Raw genomic sequence first — 25,410 nt, 5'->3', positions numbered from 1 at the left:
ATGACTGGTAGTGTGGAAACAGGAAACCGTTTTCTTTAAAAAAAAAAAGTATTAATTCCTTCCTGTTTACGTCCTAGTCCTAGAGTCTGGAAAGATTGTAATCTCCTTCTCCCCGCGTCCCCAAATCAGAAAGTACCAGTGGTTACTTTTACAGTTAACTATTTCCTGCAATTATTTTTCGTAGCTCTTAAAAGCAGTAGAGGCTCCAATGAGAATCCCTTCCAAGTCCCTCTGGCCATTTTCTGACACACACAACTCTTTTCTTCACAAGAACCGCTTTCCCTCATCCCTTTTATTCTTTGGGAATTGCTCCCTCCGTTCAGAGGACTGGGGGGGTCCTTAGCTGTGGGAATCCCAGTTTCTCTAGCAGTTGGCGATCTGATCTGATTTCCACTTCCTCAGTACTACTACTGTATCCGCGCCCCTGTGCAGGACACAGCTTCTGAGGAGGTAACTATGAGAAAATCCTCATTCAGTCTCTTGTTTTGGTTATTTTCCTATTCCCACGACCATTAAAAATGATCTTTTCTCTCAAATATTGCTGGTGTGGGGATGTCATGAATACGTTACGCTTTGGTAAGGGTTTGCACAAACTGTTGCTTAACTGACAGCTGATTGTGTGTGTCAAGATGAGAGGGAAAGTATCTTCCGTAGTATGCAAGGAATTCTACTATGTCGAAGAAGCTGTCATGTATAGAAGACTCCATTCTGGGGGGTAGGAGTAGAAAGTCATTATTCGCTGATTTAGCTTTGAGTTAGTACATATTCTAAAAGTAAATCACTGCTTAACCCAGCTACTATTTTCTGTTGTGGATAAAACCCAGAAACGAGCATTAGTCTAGAACTAGGCCTGTTCCTTCCATTAGTAGCTTGGGTGCTCTCATTCACGTTCCTCTTAGAAGTTGTGACTGCTCTGTTGCAATGCATTTACAACCCCACTGTTTAATTTAGAGCTAATTTCTATTAGCCTTTATTTATTTCTGTAAAACAGAATTTCTATATGGAGCTTTCCTAGACCATTGCAGCGAAATAAACAATGCAATTGAAATGACATAGATTCTCTGGTAGATGCATCTGCACTGAAGATATTTATTTTGTTTCCTTCAATATTGGATTGTTCCGCTTACACTGAAACATTATTCTGGTTCTTACTAATTACTGCGTATTTTGTAAATAATCTAAATGTTATAGTGATGGGGAAACCGGCTGAATAACCTAAGATAAAATAAAAGGGAAAGAAAACATTCAGATTAATATCTATCCATTCCTATAATCCAATTTTACTTCTTGTTTACTATCAAGTAGAAAAAAAGGTGATCATTCCTGTAATCCATGGACTCTATAGTTAAAATGAAACCTCCACTTACTTGCTATCTCCTTCTTGGGTGGCAAGTATGATATCAATGACTCATGTTCAAAGATCAATCCCTAAAATTTCAGTGTTTAAAATTAGACTGACCAGCAAAAAAATAATTTGAGAAATGAAAGCCAAAATAGGGGAAAGAACATGTTAAAGAATATTTAGATACCTTAGATAATTCAAGTCGGCAGGGCCTGATGAAATTCATCCTAGGGTACTTAAGGAACTAGCTGAAGTTCCCAGAAGACTGAAGGAGGGAAAACACAATACCTATCTTTAAAAGGGGGAACAAAGAGGACCAGCGAATTTTAGGAGAGTCAGCCTAAATTCAATACCTGGAAAGATACTGAAGCAAATTATTAAACAGTGAATTTGTAAGCCCCTGGAGGATAATAGGGTTGTAAGGAATGGCCTGCATGGATTTGTAAAGAACAAATAATGCCAAACGAATCTAATTGCCTTATTTGAGGATTTACTGGCCTAATGCATAGGGAGGAAGAAGCAGGTTACATATTAGGAAAAACTTTCTAACTATAAGAGTAGTTAAGCTCTGGAACAGGCTTCCAAGGGAGGTTGTGAAATCCCCATAACTGGAAGTTTTAAAAAACAAGTTGGACAAACACCTGTTAGAGATGTGTTCACTTGGCTCACCATAGCACAGGGGCCTGGACTTGATGACTTCTGGAGGTCCTTCCAGTTTCAGCCCTACATTTATATGATTATGCTACAAATAACCATTATTGTTATCTTCATCACCAGGACTCCTGGTACAGTCAAGGAACTATGATGTGATTGGAATAACAGAGACTTGGTGGGATAACTCACATGACTGGAGTACTGTCATGGATGGATACGAACTGTTCAGGAAGGACAGGCAGGGCAGAAAAGGTTGGGGAGTTGCATTTTATGTAAGAGAGGAGTATGACTGCTCAGAGCTCCGGTATGAAACTGCAGAAAAACCTGAGAGTCTCTGGATTAAGTTTAGAAGTGTGAGCAACAAGGGTGATGTCATGGTGGGAATCTGCTATAGACCACCAGACCAGGGGGATGAGGTGGATGAGGCTTTCTTCCGGCAACTAGCAGAAGTTACTAGATCGCAGGCCCTGGTTCTCATGGGAGACTTCAATCACCCTGATATCTGCTGGGAGAGCAATACAGCGGTGCACAGACAATCCAGGAAGTTTTTGGAAAGTGTAGGGGACAATTTCCTGGTGCAAGTGCTAGAGAAACCAACTAGGGGCAGAGCTCTTCTAAACCTGCTGCTCATAAACCCGGAAGAATTAGTAGGGGAAGCAAAAGTGGACGGGAACCTGGGCGGCAGTGACCATGAGATGGTCGAGTTCAGGATCCTGACACAAGGAAGAAAGGAGAGCAGCAGAATACGGACCCTGGACTTCAGAAAAGCAGACTTTGACTCCCTCAGGGAACTGATGGGCAGAATCCCCTGGGAGAATAACATGAGGGGGAAAGGAGTCCAGGAAAGCTGGCTGTATTTTTAAGAATCCTTATTGAGGTTGCAGGAAAAAAACATCCCGATATGTAGAAAGAATAGTAAATATGGCAGGTGACCAGCTTGGCTTAACAGTGAAATCCTTGCTGATCTTAAACACAAAAAATAAGCTTACAAGAAGTGCAAGATTGGACAAATGACCAGGGAGGAGTATACAAATATTGCTCAGGGATGCAGGAGTGAAATCAGGAAGGCCAAATCACACTTGGAGTTGCAGCTAGCAAGAGATGCTAAGCGTAACAAGAAGGGTTACTTCAGGTATGTTAGCAACAAAAAGAAAGTCAAGGAAAGTGTGGGCTCCTTACTGAATGAGGGAGGCAACCTAGTGAGAGAGGATGTGGAAAAAGCTACTGTACTCAATGCTTTTTTTGCCTCTGTCTTCACAAACAAGGTCAGCTCCCAAACTGCTGCACTGGGCAGCACAGCATGGGGAGGAGGTGACCAGTCCTCTGTGCAGAAAGAAGTGGTTTGGGGCTATTTAGAAAAACTGGACAAGCACAAGTCCATGGGGCCGGATGCGCTGCATCCGAGAGTGCTAAAGGAATCGGCGAATGTGATTGCAGAGCCATTGGTAATTATCTTTGAAAACTCATGGCGATCGGGGGAGGTCCCGGATGACTGAAAAAAAGCTAATGTAGTGCCCATCTTTTAAAAAGGGAAGAAGGAGGATCCTGAGAACTACAGGCCAGTCAGCCTCACCTCAGCCCCTGGAAAAATCATGGAGCAGGTCCTCAAGGAATCAATTCTGAAGCACTTAGAGGAGAGGAAAGTGATCAGGAACAGTCAGCATGGATTCACCAAGGGCAAGTTACGCCTGACTAACCTAACTGCCTTCTATGAGGAGATAACTAGGTCTGTGGATGAGGGGAAAGCAGTGGATGTGTTATTCCTACACTTTAGCAAAGCTTTTGATACTGTCTCCCACAGTATTCTTGCTGGCAAGTTAAAGAAGTATGGGCTGGATGAATGGAATATAAGGTGGGTAGAAAGCTGGCTAGATCATCGGGCTCAACGGGTAGTGATCAATGCCTCCATGTCTAATTGGCAGCCGGTTTCAAGCGGAGTGCCCCAAGGGTCGGTCCTGGGGCCAGTTTTGTTCAATATCTTCATTAATGATCTGGAGGATGGCGTGGACTGCACTCTCAGCAAGTTTGCAGATGACACTAAACTGGGAGGAGTGGTAGATACACTGGAGGGTAGGGATAGGATACAGAGGGACCTAGACAAATTAGAGGATTGGGCCAAAAGAAATATGATGAGGTTCAACAAGGACAAGTGCAGAGTCCTGCACTTAGGATGGAAGAATCCCATTCACTCTTACAGACTGGGGACCGAATGGCTAGGAAGCAGTTCTGCAGAAAAGGACCTAGGGGTTACAGTGGACGAGAAGCTGGATATGAATCAACAGTGTGCCCTTGTTGCCAAGAAGGCTAATGGCATTTTGAGCTGTATAAGTAGGGGCATTGCCAGCAGATCTAGGGACGTGATCATTCACCTCTATTCGACATTAGTGAGGCCTCATCTGGAGTACTGTGTCCAGTTTTGGGCTCCACACTACAAGAAGGATGTGGAAAAATTGGAAAGAGTCCAGCGAAAGGCAACAAAAATGATTAGGGGGCTGGAGCACATGACTTATGAAGAGAGGCTGAGGGAACTGGGATTGTTTAGTCTGCAGAAGAGAATAATGAGGGGGGATTTGATAGCTGCTTTCAACTACCTGAAAGGGGGTTCCAAATAGGATGGATCTAGACTGTTCTCAATGATACCTGATGACAGAACAAGGAGTAATGGTCTCAAGTTGCAGTGGGGGAGGTTTAGGTTGGATATTAGGAAAAACTTTTTCACTAGGAGGGTGGTGAAGCACTGGAATGGGTTACCTAGGGAAGTGGTGGAATCTCCTTTCTTAGAAGTTTTTAAGGTCAGGCTTGACAAAGCCCTGGCTGGGATGATTTAGTTGGGAACTGGTCCTGGTTTGAGCAGGGGGTTGGACTAGATGACCTCCTGAGGTCCCTTCCAACCCTGATATTCTATGATTCTATGATTCTATGACTCGGCATTTCTGAAATATCTTCTCTTGCACTATACATAATAAAAAGGCATTAAGTATATAACCCTCCTCCTTCAAGACCTGAGCAACCAACAACTGTCCTGGATTAAGAAGAAGCTTCCAACTGGCATGCTAGTGTTTATCATTGGAATTTTACACCTTCTTCAAGACATCTACTAGTATGCTACAGTGACAGTCATTGGTGTAAGGCAGTTCCTATGCTTCAAAAAATAAGGTGAAAAATAATCATAATATTATATTTATGAATCAATAATTAGAAACTGTACTTCCCAGGATATGAGTTATTCCTAATAAAGCCAATAGGAGTTCATTGTTTCTTATAGATAGAGGATGGGGCCATTGGAATGCCTAATTACATTGGATTTACACAAGTGTAATCAAGATAAGGTCCTCTCTTTCTCTTCACAATTACTTCTTCCCACTACATCATAGCTGAAATTTCTGAAATCTAAACCCATAAACTTTTAGAAGTTCCTAATGTCCATTTGCCAGATCCTACCATCTCCAATGAATATTTAGCAATTGCATTCAGGAGGACAGTTGAAATTCAATGCTTCGGCCTAACACTTAAAACTACTTTTCACCATACAATATTATACGGTTGTCTTTACCTCAGTGTTGAGAAAAAGAAACACCGTCCACCATTGATTCCAAACTCTCATCACTGACAGGAATACTTGTCTCGTTGTGAGAATTTTGCTACAAAATTGGGAAAATAGGAGATGGCAACATTTATTGTTCCTCCAATTGACTGTAGGACACTGAAAAAATTTGAATGTTTGTATTCCTAACAGGAGCCTTCATCTTCCTTCTGAGCTACAGTGTCTCCATTTCTTCGTTTTAACTAAGACTAAAATTAAGTCAGGGACTGAAGGAAAAACAACCATGCTTTCATTAAGGGATGGAAAAGGAAATCAAGCATCTATTTTCAGATTAATAAAATCGAACTGGAACACTCCTTGAAAGTGACAGTCTGTTCAAAATAATAAATAAATAAAATCTAGCAGATCTAACAACTCACAATCAGAGCTAATTTTTCAGAAATTTAAATATATGCAGCTGTTGCACAACTTCAGTTCCTAAGAATCAAACCACACAGAGGCTGAAATCTATGTCAGCTCGAAATCAGTGCCAAATAAAAAGTGTGATTTTCCTGCAGACTTTAACTAAAAACACTCCCGGGGTTACTTACTGATTAAAATTAAAGGGTATCATTAAAAAGATAAAATATCTTTAAAATATTAATTTTCATTATGAAAAACAATCTATCCAGGCCTCAGGACTGAACCCTCCCCTTAAATTTCACCAAAGCTTCAAATCGCTCATCAAAAATACAGAAATCACTATTAAGCATCATTCATTCCGTGTGAAACCGTTAGATATGTCCTTAAAAAAACAGCGATTACTTTCAAATATCTTTATTTTAAAAGCCATCTCAAATAACCATTTATACAAAAAGCAGACGAGATACTATCACTGTCCTCTCTGAGAGACTACTCACAACATTCCATACAGAGACTTACCTGTCCTGCATCATTCGCGATGAGCTCCTGCTGTTTCTCCTCCCCATTTTCCAAAGAGTTAGGGAAGTTGGGGCTGAAAACCATGAGGTCATTCTTGGCGGTACCTTCCCCTACACATAAGTTCCGGCTCTGGCGCTGGGAATAGGACCAACTCCCCACTTCGCTCGAGCACACCACGGTGGCTTTCCCAGGCTCGCACATCACTTCCGGACCCGGGTGGCATCTCAGGCCAACGTACACGACAATCACCAGCACAAACAGCCCGGACACCGAGCAAATGGCGATCATTAAAGACACGTTCATGTCAACCAAGGGCCCTTCGATCCCGCCCCTTTGCTTCGAGTCCCATTTCACAGCCTGGGGACTCTCCACCAGGGACAGGCTGACAGTGGCTGTGGCTGACAGCGCCGGTTCCCCATGGTCCTTCACCAGGATCACGAGTCTCTGGCTGGGGCCGTCCGCCTCCTCCAAGGCCCGCGTGGTGCTGATCTCCCCGCTGTACACACCCACCCGGAAAGGCCCCGCAGCCCTGGGCTCCTGCACTTCGTAGCGAAGCCACGCGTTGTAGCCGGAATCCGCATCCACCGCTCGGATCTTGCCCACCACGTGCCCTGCGCCGGCCGACAGCGGAACCAGCTCGGGCCCTGGCGAGCCGCGGCCGGAGCCAGCCGGGGACACTGCGGGCGCGTTGTCATTTTCATCCAGGACAAAGAGCTGCACAGTCACGTTCCCGCACAACGACGGGAACCCGGCGTCCCTCGCGCTCACCTGGAACTGCAGCACTTGCAGCTCCTCGTAGTCAAAGGGCTGCAGGGCATAGATGTGCCCGCTCTCCGAGTGCACCGAGATGTAGCTGGACAGGGGCTGCTCTCCCACACTCCGCTCTACCACCGAGTAGCTCACAAAGGCGTTTTCCCTCAGGTCCGGGTCCCAGGCCGACACGGTGAAGAGATGGGCCCCGGGCGGGTTGTTTTCCTTCACAAACACCCTGTAGACGGGCTGAGGGAAAGCAGGGGCGTTATCGTTCACATCCGCGATCGGCACCAAAATGCTGCTGCTGGCCGAGAGAGACGGGGCCCCTTCGTCTCTGGCTGTCACCAGGATCTTATATTCAGACACTCGCTCCCGATCCACGGCCTCCGCCAGCACCAGCGAGTGATAATTCTTAAAGGTGGAGACGAGCCGAAAGGGCAGGTTCGGGGGGATGGAGCAGGTGACTTTGCCGTTGACTCCGGAGTCCCGGTCAGAGACGCTAATAAGAGCCACCACTGTCCCCGGGGGAGCGTCCTCCGGAACCGGTAGAGAAAGGGAAGTCACGGCCAGCTCAGGGATGTTATCGTTCACGTCTATAACGTCTATCAAAATTTTGCAATGGCCAGCCAGTGGGAGATTCCCTTTATCCTTCGCCTCAACTCGAATTTCATATACACTGTGTACTTCAAAATCAATTTCTCCTTTAACTCTGATCTCACCCGTATTTGAATTTATACTGAACAAGTCTCTTCCACTAGGGGGAAGATGACTAATGAAAGAATAGGAAATATCCTTATTAGTTCCCTCATCCAAATCTGTGGCGTTGAGGGTCATCACTAATGCACCATTAGCTGTATTTTCCAATAATTTTATTTCGTAGACTGACTTATTAAATACAGGCGCATTATCATTGGCATCCAGGACAGTGATGAGGAGCTGAACTGAGCCGGTGAGCTCCGGTTTACCCCCATCAGTGGCGGTGAGTAATAAATGATGCATAGAGGCTTCCTCTCTATTCAGTGGTTTCTTTAAAACCATATCGGCAGAGGTGATTTGATCATTTTTCGTTTGCAAGTCTAGAGTGTAATGTTCATTTGGGCTGAGTTTATAGGTTAGCAGAGAGTTTGTACCAATATCTGCGTCAGATGCGCCCTCTAGTGGGAATCGAGAGCCCGGCAGTCTAGATTCTGCAATAAATACATTTACGTCATTTGCCGAAAAAACAGGAGCATTGTCATTTATATCCTGTATCTCTATTTCAACGTGAAATATCCTCAGGGGTTTGTCCACTATCACCTCCAGGTCAATGGCGCACAGGGGGCTCTGGCCGCACAGCTCTTCCCTGTCTACTCGCGAATTAACAAACAAAACGCCGTTCTGCAAATTTACCTCGAAATAGTCTCTCCTGCCGTTGGAGACCATCCGGAACATCCGAGACACCAGCTCCGCCACCTCCAGCCCCAGGTCCTGGGCCAGGCGGCCCACAAAGGTGCCGTGTTTGGATTCCTCCGGCACGGAATAACGGACCTGGCCGCTGCCCACCTCCCAGGCCGTGTGTAACAGAACCAACCGCAGCAGCTGCCTGGTTACCAGGGCGTCTCGCCGGAAAACTGCCATCGCGAACGTGGAATGTTTCGGATTCAAATCTGATTAACTCATTACTAGCCGTTCTATATAATATTTTTGAGCTACCCTGGAGTACTGTCACAATGAATTCCAGCCGCTCTTGTCTCATCCAGTATGATCCAGTTATTCTGAGGCTGGGGCAGCCAGTGTTTTCTTCCTCCAAGGGTGGAGCTATGTTTTCGTTTTCCAGGGATAACGCGGTTTTTTAGTAGACAGCGCCACAAAGTGGTACATGTGAGTTACAGCAACAAATTATTTTTTCGTATTTATATTTAATTCATCATTAAGAATAAATATTTTCATGTTACTTATATCTAAAATAATCTGATTTCTGATCATTCTCATATTATATCTGTACATAGGAAAATCTGAGTGAATGATGCTGTAATAACCGGTGATAGACTGAAGGAACTTTCTTTCCCCAATAAAACAAATATTGAAATATTTAACTGTAAAGCAGATATAAATGTAAAATGATAATATCTATTTTATATTTTTCCTCCATCTCTAATACTCAGAGTGTCCACTTTTTATTGATAGAAATGGGAAATGCGGCTGCCACAATCATCTCAGTTAACATTTGAAAAAATTACTTTGCTAATGATTCTGGCCTTTTCTTTACAAAGAGTTCTGACGTTTGAAAACAGGAGTTCCCTACACTTCGTTTCGCTTTTGAAACCCTCCCTAACTTGCTCTATCCTACCTCATGGGTCCTTTGAAACTCTCGCCTTCTCTCCTCCCCACTCCTTCTGCTCCTTTAGGGCCTGATTCAAACCTCAGTGAAACACCACTGACGTAAGAATAAGATTCTTTCACTCAGGGCCGGCTTTAGGCCGATTCCCCCGAATCGGGCCCTGCGCCTCGCGCCTAAGAGGGCCCCCCACCCAGCCAGAGCGCGGCAATCGCCGCGACCCCACTCCTCCCAGCGGAGCGCGGCAAGCCCTGTGGCCCCGCTCCCCCGGCCGGAGCGCCGGCCGAGCGCTTCAAGTCCCGCGGCCCTGCTACCCCGGTCAGAGCGCGGCAAGCCCTGCCGCCCCCTTCCCCCAGCCAGAGAGCGGGCAGACAGCTCTAAGCACGCGGCCCCCTCCCCCGGCCGGAGCGCGGCAAGATCCCGCGGCCCCGCTACCCCGGCTGGAGCGCGGCAATCCGAAGTGCCGCCGAAGACTGGGAGCGCCGCCCGGTGAGTACAAGACCCACGAATCCGGCTCGCACTTGCTAAAGCCGGCCCTGCTTTCACTAATTTTAATAAGCTTTGGCTCAGGCCCTATTTCCTCGCATTCGGTCCGCAATCTTACCTCCCCAGCTCTATCCTTTTGGAACAGTCTTTTATATATTTCTGTCCAAATGACTCTCCAGCTCTAAAATCTCATCTATAACATTTTTCTCTTTACTTTTTAATTTCTCTTTCTTTTTTCTATTATTTATTATTTAACTCCGTAGTCGTATAATTTACCGTAACCCTGTAAAATGCTTTGAGGCACACGAAGATAAATGCAGTGGAAAATAAAATGTTCTTCTATTGTTTCCTGGGTTGCTGTTTATCATTTATTGAGCCAGTGTCCAGCATTTGTCAGTAGAAGGAACAAGAATTTTAATGGAGAGTAAAATTTGTTACCAACAGCTAAACTGTGAAACAACTACGTTTTCCCTTTTAAAAAGGTCAATTTCTATTTCCTACTAATAACAAGTCACTTTTAAATAGAAGTGCAGCTGGTACCAACAACAGATCAGTTTAATAAAAGAAGATGAAATATATTTATCTATATTTTATACTATGCCCAACGCCATGGTATCTAAGCGCCTTACAAAACTGATATGTGTGAGTGGATTACAGGCAGCTCTCATATTTTGTTTCTCTTCCTTGTCCAGGGATATCTAGGATCAAATTCACTTTTCTCTTCTTTTCTTTGTATTCTTGTCATTCCTTGTATTTCTATTCCTCTTTCTAAGAGAAAGCAGAATAGTAGCTTTGAGTTGTTTCGCTTTTGTGTTTGTGTAAGCATTTGCAAGTGGAAGTGTGTGCGTTGGTATGAGCCAGCGAGTATGTTATGGGAAGGTTATGTCAAAGAGTTGGGTCTTGTATTTTGTCCTGAATATGATCAGGACCCTTGCAATCCTCAGCTCTTCAGGAAGGGAATTCCCTGCTCATGAACCAGCAAAGTTCTGTTTCCCATTCTCACTATTCTTACTCTTTACATCAGGCATTTCATCGTCCCAGAGGATCTCAGCCATCTCGGGAGGTTATGGTCACAGAGGGAGACGCAGCCTTTCAGATTCCAGCTCACTGAGAGTTTTGAAGAACAAAATCAGGGGCCTAGTTATTCTGTCTGTTGCACAAGTGTATCTCCCATGGAACTGTAGCAAAGGGGAGCTCCATCCACCCATCCGACTGGATGATCGCGTCACAGGACTTAAAAACTTGATCTAATAATGTCCAGTGCGCTACCAATGCAGAGCTACGATCCAACTGGCAGTTGTTTGTCATCAGCCGGGCTGATATATTTTGCCTCATAATGAAGATGACGAGTAGCAATAGCAGTTGCACTAGTAGTAATGATTAGAAAGAGGATGGCACTGGTGCTAGTGGTGGAGTGCAATACGTGCGTATAGCGCCTTGCGGCCAATTTCAATGCACTGGCGATGTGCCAAGGAGTTTACAGTCTATTTCAGAAAGTAAATATGAAACACAGGAAATAGTTATAATATCAGTTTTAGCTGGTACAATATCATGGTGCAGATGAATAATGGGAGGTTTTATCAACTGAAAGGATTCAAGTAGGAATTCAAGTAGCATTTGCAGGGTCAGTTAGGCAGAACTTCAGAATGAGAGTCTCAATGCCTGGATGGTGTAGGGAGGAGTGTTTTAGGTTTATTAGGAACTGGGAAAGCATATGGGAACAGAGGATCCTGTACAGGAAGGATGGGCTCTACCTAAACCAAAATGGAACTAGATTGCTAGCATATTTAAAAAAAAGTTGCAGAGAATTTTTTGAACCTAAGGCCTGTGGGGAAAACAACAGGTGCAGAGGAGCACATGTGGCGATATCCTTTGGGGGATAAATTTATTAAAGAGGGGACTCTACATCCTAGTAAAAGAAGATAGGAAAGAAGTTGGTAAAGGGAAGGTAGGAGTTAGTGAGGAACAGTTAAATGTGCAGAGGCAGTCAAAAAAGCAAACAGGATGTTAGGAATCATTAAAAAGGGGACAGAGAATAAGATGGAGACTATCTTATTGCCCTTATATAAATCGATGGTACGCCCACATCTTGAATACTGCATACAGATGTGGTCTCCTCATCTCTAAAAAGATATACTGGCACTAGAAAAGGTTCGGAGAAGGGCAACTAAAATGATTTGGGGTTTGGAACAGGTCCCATATGAGGTGAGATTAAAGAGGCTAGGACTTTTCAGCTTGGAAAAGAGAAGACTAAGGGGGGATATGATAGAGGTATATAAAATCATGAGTGGTGTGGAGAAAGTGAATATGGAAAAGTTATTTACTTGTTCCCATAATATAAGAACTAGGGGCCACCAAATGAACTTAATGGGCAGCAGTTTAAAACAAATAAAAGGAAGTTCTTCTGCACACAGCACACAGTCAACTTGTGGAACTCCTTGCCTGAGGAGGTTGTGAAGGCTAGGACTATAACAGCATTTAAAAGAGAACTGGAGAAATTCATGCAGGTTAAGTCCATTAATGGCTATTAGCCAGGATGGGTAAGGAATGGTGTCCCTAGCCTCTGTTTGTCAGAGGGTGAAGATATATGGCAGGAGAGAGATCACTTGATCATTACCTGTTAGGTTCACTCCCTCTGGGGCACCTGGCATTGGCCACTGTCGGTAGACAGGATACTGGGCTAGATGGACCTTTGGTCTGACCCAGTACGGCCATTCTTATGTTCTTATGTTCTTAAGACCGCCTTATTTAAATATAACCCATGAAGGCAAGCAACTGAATATTGACAAAATGTGCAAGTGCTTTATATACAAATGATAGAAGTATAAATACTCAGATGGGTGAACTAGAGTACCTGACATTAAATGAGGATATTGATATAATAGGCATTGGGGAAACTTGGTGGAATGAGGATAATCAATGGGACATGGTAATACCAGGTGCCAAATACATAGGAATAGCAGAGTAGGTTACATGCATGGTGGAGTGGCACTATATGTGAAAAAAGCATAGTCAAATAAAATAAAAATCTTAAATGAATCAAACTATACCATAGAATCTCTATTGATAGAAATTCCATGCTTGAACAATAAGAATATCAGGAGGACTACACTGTCAATCACCTGATCAAAATGGTGACAATGACTGTGAAATGGTCGAAGAGATTGCTGGTAGCCCATTGCTGACAATGATGATGATGATATTGTCACAATTTTCTCTGAAGTCTTACCCTGAAGCACAGAGTCAGCCACACTGAGGGCATGGGAAGTCTAATCTCTGAGGTTTGATGATGCAGTTTTGTGGCACTTTTCACGTGCAGCCTGGAGACCATTTCATCAATCCCACTTGAACCTGTTACATGCTGATCTTGTCAGAGACTGCCAGCGAGCCCTGTTCTGAGCCATTTGCTTGAGTCCTTTGAGATTGATGCCAGCGCACTGGAGATTCCTCCTGAGGTTATCTTTGAAGCACTTATATGGACAATCCTTCTTTCTTTTGCCCCGACTCAGCTCCCCATACAAGATCTGTTTTGGAGACAGTGGTCTTCCATTCTGATGACATTTCCAGTCCACCTAAGTTCTGCTCTGAATAGTATTTCCTGAATGCTGGCTGTGTTTGCTCTCTCAAGAACCTTAATATTGGTCACTCTGTCCTGCCAGCGAATGCTCATTATTGGGTGGAGGGAGCTCATGTGAAATTGCTCAAGCTGTTTACTGTGCCATCTATAAAGAGTCCATGTCTTAGATCCATATAGGAAATACATTAGAACCACTGCACTGTAGATTTTCAATTTGGTGGAGAGACGAATGTTGTGTTGGTGAAGGACTTTTCTTTGGAGTCGGCAAAGGGCCTGGATGGCTTTACTGATGCTGGAAGCAATTTCTTTATCAAGGGAACCATCACTTGAGATAATGCTGCCCAAATACTTAAACTGATCCCCATTTGGAATGAGGTTCTGGTTGGAACAAGACCTCTGTCTTACTGAGACTGATGGTGAGGCCAAATAGCTGAGATGCTTCAGAAAACCAATCAATGATGACATGAAGGTCATCATGTCTATGAGCCATCAAGGCACAGTTATCTGCAAAATGTGCCTCAACAAGAAGTCTCTCCAGCATCTTGGTCTTAGCATTGAGTCTTCGAAGATCAAAGAGAGAGCCATTGAGTCGGTAGCGGATGTATATTCCCTGATCCATGTTCCTTGTGGCATGGCTGAGGACACAGGCAAAGAACAAATTGAACAGCACTGGAGCAAGTACACAGCCTTGCTTCACTCCATTCAAGATTTCAAATGCATCAGAAGAATCACCACTGGAAAGCACTTGCACTGTCGTGTGGTCATGAAACAGATGGATGATTTGTATGAACCTTCTTGGGCAGTCCAGTTCAGGTAGAATAACCCATAGACCCTCTCTGTTTACCATGTCAAAAGCTTTGGTCAAGTTGATGAAAACTGCAAATAGGTCCATGTTCTGCTCTAAACATTTTTTCCTAGATCTGCCTTATGACAAAAATCATGTCTATGGTACTAGGACTTGGTCTGAAACCACACTGCACTTCTGGAAAATTCTTCTCAGATATGTTAGCAATGAGTCTGTGCAGTAGAATACAAGCTAGTATTTTCCCTGCTGTACAGAGGAGAGAAATGCCTCTGTATTTTCTGCAGTCAGCTTTGCTGCCTTTGTTTTTGAACAGTGATACAATAATAGCCATATGCTCTGACTTCCTCAGTTTCTGGGGGATGCTCGACACCCATTGTGCCACAGACCCTGCCCCCACTCCACCCCTTCCCCCAATCCTCCGCCTCGCCTCTTCCCACCCCCACTCCACCCCTACCCCCCAGGCTCGACCCCTGCCCCACCTCTTCCTGCTCCTGCCCTGCCCCCAGTGCCTCCTGAACTTCCACTGAACAGCTGATCGCTGGCAGGTGGGAGGTGCTGGGAGGGAGGGGGAGGAGCTGATAGGCAGGGCCACTAGCGGGTGGGAGGCACTCGGGGGAAGGGGGAGGTGCTGAGCACCCACTATTTTTTTTCCATGGGTGCTCCAGACTCGGAGCACCCACCAAGTCAGTGCCTATGATAATAGCATCTTTGAAGTCTTGTGGCATGTCTTCATCTTCCCAAATGCTACTCAAGATGTTGTGAAACACCTCAATAGCCTTTGGGCCTTCTACTTTGTACAGTTCTGCTGGAATACCATCTTTACCAGGCAAATTGGCTGAAAGTATATTAAAAACAAAGTTGTCACGCACATAGCAGAACATGCAGTGCTTAATTTGTGCTCAGGCTTGCCAGGGCTGAGCCCCAGCACCTCTAAGGTTGGCAGTTCATAGCCCCGTCACCTCTTGGCTTGCTTTATCTGTTATGAAAGTAAAAAAATTGCTCGAGCCCCAGCACCTAATTGCTTGAGCCCATCATTTCTTAAGCACTATGGACATGATATGTTGGGGAAGAGTCAACATGGCTTTTGTAAAGGGAAACCATGGTTCACCAAGCTATTAGAATTATCTGATGGTGTCAACAAGCAAGAGGACAAGAGTGACCCAGTAGATATAGTGTACTTGGATTTTCAGAAAGTCTTTGACAAGGTGCCTCACCAAAGGCTCTTAAGCAAAATAAGCAGACATTGGATAAGAGGGAAGGCACTCTCATGGATCAGTAGCTGATTAAAAGATAGGAAACAAGGATAGGAATAAATGGTCAGTTTTCACAAATAAATAGTGGGAGCAGGGAGACGATCTTTACCGGGACCTCTGATGTTCAACATATTCATAAATGGTTTTTAAAAGGAGGTGAACAGTGAGGTGGCAAAATTCGTATGATGTAAAATTACTCAAGATAGTTAAATCCAAAGCTGACTGCGAAGAGTTAGAAAGGGTTCTCATTAAACTGGGTGACTGGGTAACAAAATGGCAGATGAAATTCAGTGTTGATAAATGCAAAGTAATGCACATTGGGAAAAATAGTCCCAACTACATGTATTCATACACTAGATTAGCTGTTACCACTCAAGAAAGAGATCTTGGAGTTCTCTCTGAAAACATCAGCTCAATATGCAGCAGCAGTCAAAAAAATCTAACAGAATGTTAGGAACCATTAGGAAAGGGATAGATAATAAGACAGTAAATAGCATAATGCCATTTTATAAATCCATGGTATGCCCACAGTTTGAATACTGTGTGAAGTTCTGGTCACCCCATCTCAAAAAAAGATATATTATAACTGGAAAAGTTGCAGAGAAGGGCAATAAAAATGATTAAGGGTGTAAAACAGTTTCCATAGGCAGAGAGATTAAGACTGGGACTGTTCAGTTTGGAAAAGAGATGACTAAGGGGGGATATGACAAAGGTTTATAACATCATGAATGGTGTGGAAAAAGTGAATAGGGAAGTGTTACTTACCTCTTCACATAACACAAGAAGTAGCGGTCACCCGATGAAATTAATAGGCAGCAAATTTGAAACAAACAAAGGGAAATACTTCACACAATGCATAATCAATCTGTGGAACTCATTGCCATAGGATGTTATTATAATGCTTTCTGCACTGACTCAAGAGTGTGAGCACCAACCTCCGGGCAGACTGTTAGGAAGCAGGGTGCAAACCCCAAATTGGTTGTGAATTCTATACTTAGATTTCACCAACCAATTATTTAATGTGAACTCCTCAGGCACTGCAACAGTCTTAACATGGAATCACAGATAGTCCTTTGGGTACTCCAATCTATCTCACCACCCTGGTGAGCACACATTTTTAATAGGTGGTCCCTTACACCAACAATCACAAAAATATTCAGGTTACTCCCAGTCCTAAAGAACCAATCAAACACCAAGTCAATTGCACCGCAGATCTCACACTAAAGACAACACTTGTAGCCAATCCTATAATAAACTATATAAAGATTTATTAAATAGGAAAGGGAAACTAGAGAGTTACTTACAAGGTTAAAGCAGGAAAACATAATTACATAAATGGGTTACAATCTTAAATTTCAAAAGCTAATAGAAGCATCTATAATAAGCAAGTTCTATATGTCCTTTAGGGCGAACCCAGGCTAAGCAGCTGGAGATCTGTTGCTTATATCTAGAAAACTTGCTTTCTAGAGTCCAAGCAGAATAGAGATACCTAGTTCCTTTTGTTTGGGGTTTTACCCCCTCCTGTCTTGCATCCTGAGCTGCAAACTCAGCTGATGGGAGGACTCCACCTGCATGATTCAGCTTCATGGTGGGAGGGGGAACCAGTACAACAAAGTCTTTTGTCCTCTTTAACATCCCACAATAGGTTGTCTAGTGTCAATGGTCCTTTCCTGTAGGGAAAGATATAACTCTTTCTGTTGCAGATCACACCAATTAATGTCTCTCTTCTGTCTGGTGATTTACATAGTCACAGAGGCTCACAATACAACCGCTCAAATATTACCTCTTATCTTGCCCTCTGTGCCAAAAGGGAACAACTTTTCTCCATCTTTTTTTATGGCAGCCTTACAGGTATCTGAAGACCACTATCATATCTCCTCTTAATTTCCTCTTTTCCAAACTAAACATACCCAGTTCCTTCAGCCTTTGCCCATATGATTCATATTCCATCCCTTTGACCATCTTTGTCACTTGTGTCTGGATCCTTCCCAGTTTCTCTGAGGCAATGGGTTCAAGAGGCAATGTGTTAAAACTACAGCATAGCAGATGTAGATTAAATCTCAGGAAAAACTTCCTAACTGTAAGAACAGTAGGACAATGGAACAGACTACCTCAGGAAGATCTGGAAGCTTCTTCACTGGAGGTTTTCAGATGGAGGCTGGATAGTCATCTGTCTTGGATGGTTGAGACACAACAAATCCTGCATCTTGGCAGGGGGATAGACTAGATGACCTTTCTAGTCACTTCTAACTCTATGATTCTATGATGACCTTACAATATGGGATGCACATATTATAAGAGAGCTTAATATATCCAGCAACTCATGAGCATTCAGTAAAATCTAAACTCTAAATATATTCTTATAATTCTAACTCCTGATTTTACAATACTAACACACAGGTGAGCCAGACTGATCCCAGCTATGTATTTGTCAGTGTTCAGCTGAGACTTCGGGACCTTGGCATAAGCTGTCACCTGGTATACCAGCATCACAATTGTGAAGGTCAAAAGTATAACTGGTTCAAAAAAGAATTAGATAAATTCATGGAAGATAGGGTCATCAATGACTATTATCCACGATGGTCAGGGATGCAACCCCATGCTCTGAACCTCCAGCTGCCAGAAGCTGGGGCAAAATGACATAACAGGGGATGGATCACTCAAAATTGCCCTATTCTATTCATTCCCTCTGAACCACCTGACACTGGCAATTCAGATCACAAAGCCCAAGAAAGACAAAGCACCTCACAGTTGGGGTCAAAGCATTCTCGGCTGAGGGGAATCGGACTATAGAACAAATTTCCAGACGGGAGGAGGCAAATCCAGAACCTGACCATCTTTAGAAAACACTGCAAAACCTTCCTTTTTTAAAAAGCTTTTCCACCATAAGAATGACCTCACAGTACTGACACTTCCTCACCCGGGACAACTAAACAAAAAAGGAGGAAAATAATAAAATCGACAAGAAAAAATGGCTACCTTAATCGGAGTTATGACCCTAAAACGGAAGAAGGGCTAGAACCTTCATGAAGTCCACTAGGGATTTCATTATTACCACTGATTTTATGTGGAAGTTGTTCAGTACTATGGTGATAGGTAGCAGTATACCACAGTTTACAGCAGTCGTTTTCGAACTGGGGTAAGGATACCCCTAAGGGTACACAAGCACTCGTCAGGAGGTATGCAAGAAAAATTCTGTAATGGAGGACAATGCATTTTATTTAGTACAGAGGTTTTCAAAATGTGGGGGGACACTCCCTTAAGGAGTAGGAACATTCAGGGGGCAAGCAGCAATGCCAGGTGGCTGACGCCAGCCCCAAACCATCTCCACACCCTGACTCTCCTCAGCGGGCCACCCAGCCCGCCTAGGTTGGGGGGGCACAACCAAAAATTTAAACTCAAAGGGGGAACTCAGATCAAAAACTGAGCCCCCCCCCCTTTGACTTAGTTTTTGGTTGCACCCCTCCCCCCAAACACTCAGACAGGCTGTGTGGCCCCTTAAGGTGAGTCGGGGTGAAGGTGGCATTCCCTCCCCAAGCTCTGCCATGTGGGGTTGGTACCAGCAGCCTGGTGTCACCACTTGCCCCTCCGAACATTCCTCTGTGCCCCCCTTTGGGCATGCTCCACAGTTTCAAAACTTCTAGAAGCTGTTGCTAAATGGAAGGCAGAAATCTCGGGGCACCTGACCCACATGTGTTGTGTCTGCCTATCTCCGATGAGGATATGCGGTAGACTGCATTATTTGGAAAGGGGAAGGCAGCCTAAACAGTTTGGAAACCACTGATTTAGATTAGAGAGAGAGAGAGAGAGAGAGAAATAAGTGAACTGTATATCTCTGCAATCCTGTGTGTATGCGTGTGTTACATTTTATACAAGGGCATAAATAATGACACAATAGTGAAGTAATCCATCCACACTGCAGTGAAATTCATTATTTACAGGGTGATTAAACTTTACTATTGGGGACATTTAAATCCTTACTTTGAAGGCTTTCAGAAAATAATGTAATAAACTTATTTTTAAAATATAGATAAAATATTTGACAAAAATGAAGAACGTGATTAATTCTCCTTCAGTTACAACCCTTTCTACCATAAGAATAAAACACCAGAGTTTGGGGATCAAATATGTGTTTCTTATTATTGCTAACGCTGAGACATAGCAATGCATCAAAAAGACAGAGTTCTGCTTCATGTGTTGTGAAATCGTAGGACAAAACTTGCACGTTTATTGATACCTGCTAATAAAAATATTTTCCATTTGTAAAATATAGGCACTAATAATAGCAATAATATAAATACTAAACAATATAAACATACTCACCCTAAACTGAATCTGCAAGGAATTTTATATTTCTCTAATTAACATTCACAAGACTTCCCCATTTTTTTTAATTTTCTTTCGTATAAATATGACATAAATAGAAATAATGATATAAACATCCAAATACTTGTATTACAATTAATTCTGAATATTAAAGCCCACATTCCTGTCTATGACTACCAAAGTACCTACACGTAAGTAGAAATATAGAAGTTATTGATAACGATTAATTCTCTCAAAAAACTTTTTCCAACTACAGTTGCTATAAGAAACATCCAGTTTTTAAAGAAAGTTGCTTTATCATTAATTTCAAAGACAACATGCCTAAGAACACATGAAGACCTACAACATAAAAACATTTCTAAATAAGGATTCAGTCATATGACTCACCGCCGCAGAAGACTTCAGTGTCAGTTCCTGTTGAGGTTTCTCTATGCCCACATTCCCCAAGGACTTGGGGCTGAAAACCATGAGGTCATTCTTGGCGGTGCCTTCCCCTACACTCAAGTTCCGGCTCTGGCGCTGGGAATAGGACCAACTCCCCACTTCGCTCGAGCACACCACGGTGGCTTTCCCAGGCTCGCACATCACTTCCGGACCCGGGTGGCATCTCAGGCCAACGTACACGACAATCACCAGCACAAACAGCCCGGACACCGAGCAAATGGCGATCATTAAAGACACGTTCATGTCAACCAAGGGCCCTTCGATCCCGCCCCTTTGCCTCGAGTCCCATTTCACAGCCTGGGGACTCTCCACCAGGGACAGGCTGACAGTGGCTGTCGCTTACAGCGCCGGTTCCCCATGGTCCTTCACCAGGATCACGAGTCTCTGGCTGGGGCCGTCCGCCTCCTCCAAGGCCCGCGTGGTGCTGATCTCCCCGCTGTACACACCCACCCGGAAAGGCCCCGCAGCCCTGGGCTCCTGCACTTCGTAGCGAAGCCACGCGTTGTAACCGGAATCCGCATCCACCGCTCGGATCTTGCCCACCACGTGCCCTGCGCCGGCCGACAGCGGAACCAGCTCGGGCCCTGGCGAACCGCGGCCGGAGCCAGCCGGGGACACTGCGGGCGCGTTGTCATTTTCATCCAGGACAAAGAGCTGCACAGTCACGTTCCCGCACAACGACGGGAACCCGGCGTCCCTCGCGCTCACCTGGAACTGCAGCACTTGCAGCTCCTCGTAGTCAAAGGGCTGCAGGGCATAGATGTGCCCGCTCTCCGAGTGCACCGAGATGTAGCTGGACAGGGGCTGCTCTACCACACTTCGCGCCACCACCGAGTAGCTCACAAAGGCGTTTTCCCTCAGGTCCGGGTCCCAGGCCGACACGGTGAAGAGATGGGCCCCGGGCGGGTTGTTTTCCTTCACGAACACCGTGTAAACGGGCTGAGCGAAAGCGGGGGCGTTATCGTTCACATCCGCGATCGGCACCAAAATGCTGCTGCTGACCGAGAGAGACGGGGCCCCTTCGTCTCTGGCTGTCACCAGGCTCTTATATTCAGACACTCGCTCCCGATCCACGGCCTCCGCCAGCACCAGCGAGTGATAATTCTTAAAGGTGGAGACGAGCCGAAAGGGCAGGTTCGGGGGGATGGAGCAGGTGACTTTGCCGTTGTCTCCCGAGTCCCGGTCAGAGACGCTAATAAGAGCCACCACTGTCCCCGGGGGAGCGTCCTCTGGAACCGGCAGAGAATGAGACGTTATTGTTAACTCAGGGGCATTATCGTTAATATCCAAAATGTCCACCAAAACATTGCAATGTCCAGCCAAAGGAAACGGGCTTTTATCTCTGGCTTCCGCTCGAATTTCATACAGGGTTTTGACTTCATAATCGACTTCTCCTTTAAGTCGGATCTCACTAGTATAAACATCAATGCTGAATAATTTTCTCACACTGAATGGGAGATCACTAAAGGAGTATGAAATGTCTTTATTAATTCCTTCGTCCAAGTCCGTCGCATTAAGTGTAATGACTAAAGTTCCATGACCTGCATTTTCTAACGAACTCACCTCATAAACAGATTGGTTAAATACAGGCGCGTTATCATTCGCATCCAGCACAGTGATCACCAGCTGAACTGCGCCTGTGAGCCCCGGTTTGCCCCCGTCAGTGGAGGTGAACAATAAACGATGCTCAGGAATTTCCTCTCTGTCCAGAGATTTCTTAAGCACAAGTTCCGCCAATGTACTGTGGTAATTTTTTACTTGCACATCTAAAGTTAAATAATTATTTAGGCAGAGTTTATAGGTTAGCAGAGAGTTTGTACCAATATGGAAGAGGTGGATGAGGCTTTTTTTAAGCAACTAACAAAATCATCCAAAGCTCAAGATTTGGTGGTGATGGGGGACTTCAACTATCCGGATATATGTTGGCAAAATAACACAGCGGGGCACAGACTATCCAACAAATTCTTGGACTGCATTGCAGACAACTTTTTATTTCAGAAGGTTGAAAAAGCTACTAGGGGGGAAGCTGTTCTAGACTTGATTTTAACAAATAGGGAGGAACTCATTGAGAATTTGAAAGTAGAAGGCAGCTTGGGTGAAAGTGATCATGAAATCATAGAGTTTGCAATTCTAAGGAAGGGTAAAAGGGAGAACAGCAAAATAGAGACAAGGGATTTCAGGAAGGCAGATTTTGGTAAGCTCAGAGAGCTGATAGGTAAGGTCCCATGGGAATCACGACTGAGGGGAAAAACAACTGAGGAGAGTTGGCAGTTTTTCAAAGGGACACTATTAAGGGCTCAAAAGCAAGCTATTCCGCTGGTTAGGAAAGATAGAAAATGTGGTAAAAGACCACCTTGGCTTAACCACGAGATCTTGCATGATCTAAAAAATAAAAAGGACTCCAATAAAAAATGGAAACTAGGACAGATTACAAAGGATGAATATAGGCAAACAACACAGGAATGCAGGGGCAAGATTAGAAAGGCAAAGGCACAAAATGAGCTCAAACTAGCTACAGGAATAAAGGGAAACAAGAAGACTTTTTATCAATACATTAGAAGCAAGAGGAAGACCAAAGACAGGGTAGGCCCACTGATTAGTGAAGAGGGAGAAACAGTAACAGGAAACTTGGAAATGGCAGAGATGCTTAATGACTTCTTTGTTTCGGTCTTCACCGAGAAGTCTGAAGGAATGCCTAACCTAGTGAATGCTAATGGGAAGGGGGTAGGTTTAGCAGATAAAATAAAAAAAGAACAAGTTAAAAATCACTTAGAAAAGTTAGATGCCTGCAAATCACCAGGGCCTGATGAAATGCATCCTAGAATACTCAAGGAGCTAATAGAGGAGGTATCTGAGCCTCTAGCTATTATCTTTGGAAAATCATGGGAGACGGGAGAGATTCCAGAAGACTGGAAGAGGGCAGATATAGTGCCCATCTATAAAAAGGGAAATAAAAACAACCCAGGAAACTACAGATCAGTTAGTTTAACTTCTGTGCCAGGGAAGATAATGGAGCAATTAATTAAGGAAATCATCTGCAAACACTTGGAAGGTGGTAAGGTGCTAGGGAACAGCCAGCATGGATTTGTGAAGAACAAATCATGTCAAACCAAACTGATAGCTTTCTTTGATAGGATAATGAGCCTTGTGGATAAGGGTGAAGCTGTGGATGTGGTATACCTAGACTTTAGTAAGGCATTTGATATAGTCTCGCATGATATTCTTACTGATAAACTAGGCAAATACAATTTAGAGGGGATTACTATAAGGTGGGTGCATAACTGGCTGAATAACCGTACTCAGAGAGTTGTTATTAATAGTTCCCAATCCTGCTGTAAAGGCATAACGAGTGGGGTACCACAGGGGTCTGTTTTGGGACCAGCTCTGTTCAATATCTTCATCAACAACTTAGATATTGGCATAGAAAGTACGCTTATTAAGTTTGCGGATGATACCAAACTGGGAGGGATTGCAACTGCTTTGGAGGACAGGGTCATAATTCAAAATGATCTGGACAAATTGGAGAAATGGTCTGAGTTAAACAGGATGAAGTTTAACAAAGACAAATGCAAAGTGCTCCACTTAGGAAGGAAAAATCAGTTTCACACATACAGAATGGGAAGAGACTGTCTAGGAAGGAGTACGGCAGAAAGGGATCTAGGGGTTATAGTGGACCACAAGCTAAATATGAGTCAACAGTGTGATGCTGTTGCAAAAAAAGCAAACATGATTCTGGGATGTATTAACAGGTGTGTTGTGAGCAAGACACGAGAAGTCATTCTTCCGCTCTATTCTGCTCTGGTTAGGCCTCAGCTGGAGTATTGTGTCCAGTTCTGGGCACCGCATTTTAAAAAAGATGTGGAGAAATTGGAAAGGGTCCAGAGAAGAGCAACAAGAATGATTAAAGGTCTTGAGAACATGACCTATGAAGAAAGGCTGAAAGAATTGGGATTGTTTAGTTTGGAAAAGAGAAGACTGAGAGGGGACATGATAGCAGTTTTCAGGTATTTAAAAGGGTGTCATAAGGAGGAGGGAGAAAACCTGTTCATCTTAGCCTCTAAGGATAGAACAAGAAGCAATGGGTTTAAACTGCAGCAAGGGAGGTCTAGGTTTGACTTTAGGAAAAAGTTCCTAACTGTCAGGGTGGTTAAACACTGGAATAAATTGCCTAGGGAGGTTGTGGAATCTCCATCTCTGGAGATATTTAAGAGTAGGTTAGATAAAAGTCTATCAGGGATGGTCTAGACAGTATTTGGTCCTGCCATGCGGGCAGGGGACTGGACTCGATGACCTCTCGAGGTCCCTTCCAGTCCTAGAATCTATGAATCTATGAATATCTGCGTCAGACGCGCCCTCTAGTGGGAATCGCGAACCCGACAGTCTCGATTCTGAGATAACTAGATTTTGCGCTTGTACCAAGAAAACAGGAGCATTTTCATTTATATCCTGTATCTCCACTTCCATGTGAAATATCCTTAGGGGTTTGTCCACTATCACCTCCAGGTCAATGGCGCACAGGGGGCTCTGGCCGCACAGCTCTTCCCTGTCTACTCGCGAATTAACAAACAAAACGCCGTTCTGCAAATTTACCTCAAAATAATCTCTCCTGTCTTTGGAGACCATCCGGAACATCCGAGGCACCAGTTCCGCCACCTCCAACCCCAGGTCCTGGGCCAGTCGGCCCACAAAGGTGCCGTGTTTGGAGTCCTTCGGCACGGAATAACGGACCTGGCCGCTCTCCACCTCCCAGGCCGTGTGTAACAGACCCAACCGCAGCAGCTGCCTGGTTACCAGGGCGTCTCGCCGGAGAAGAGCCATTGCGGACGCGGGGCGGTGTCAGTGACTGTTTGAGAGATAAAATTCCTAGGTCTTTAACAGAAAATAAATATTCTTAAATATCCTGCCGTGTCTTTGTGCAAATTTAATCCGGTGTCAGGCAATCCTGCCGAATTTGTTGTTTGCTGCAAATAACAGCACAGTCCGAAGAG

The 25,410-nt window shown here is 44.2% G+C and overlaps 2 protein-coding genes across 5 annotated transcripts in view; both read right to left on the bottom strand.

Moving 5' to 3' along the window:
* Nucleotides 1-25,410, bottom strand: part of LOC128841801 (protocadherin alpha-C2-like) — a 323,141-nt gene that overhangs the window by 254,323 nt on the left and 43,408 nt on the right. The gene's annotated exons all lie outside the window — the stretch shown is intronic.
* LOC128841497 (protocadherin alpha-8-like) lies at nucleotides 20,318-25,240 on the bottom strand. The gene is given in 2 exon segments (XM_054036541.1): nucleotides 20,318-22,248; nucleotides 24,760-25,240. Coding segments are annotated over 2 exon segments (2,412 nt in total).

Source organism: Malaclemys terrapin, chromosome 8 (assembly GCF_027887155.1).
Source record: "Malaclemys terrapin pileata isolate rMalTer1 chromosome 8, rMalTer1.hap1, whole genome shotgun sequence".
Taxonomy (NCBI): domain Eukaryota; kingdom Metazoa; phylum Chordata; order Testudines; family Emydidae; genus Malaclemys; species Malaclemys terrapin.
The sequence above is the reverse complement of the archived record's forward strand: the minus strand, read 5'-3'. Positions and strand labels throughout refer to the sequence as shown.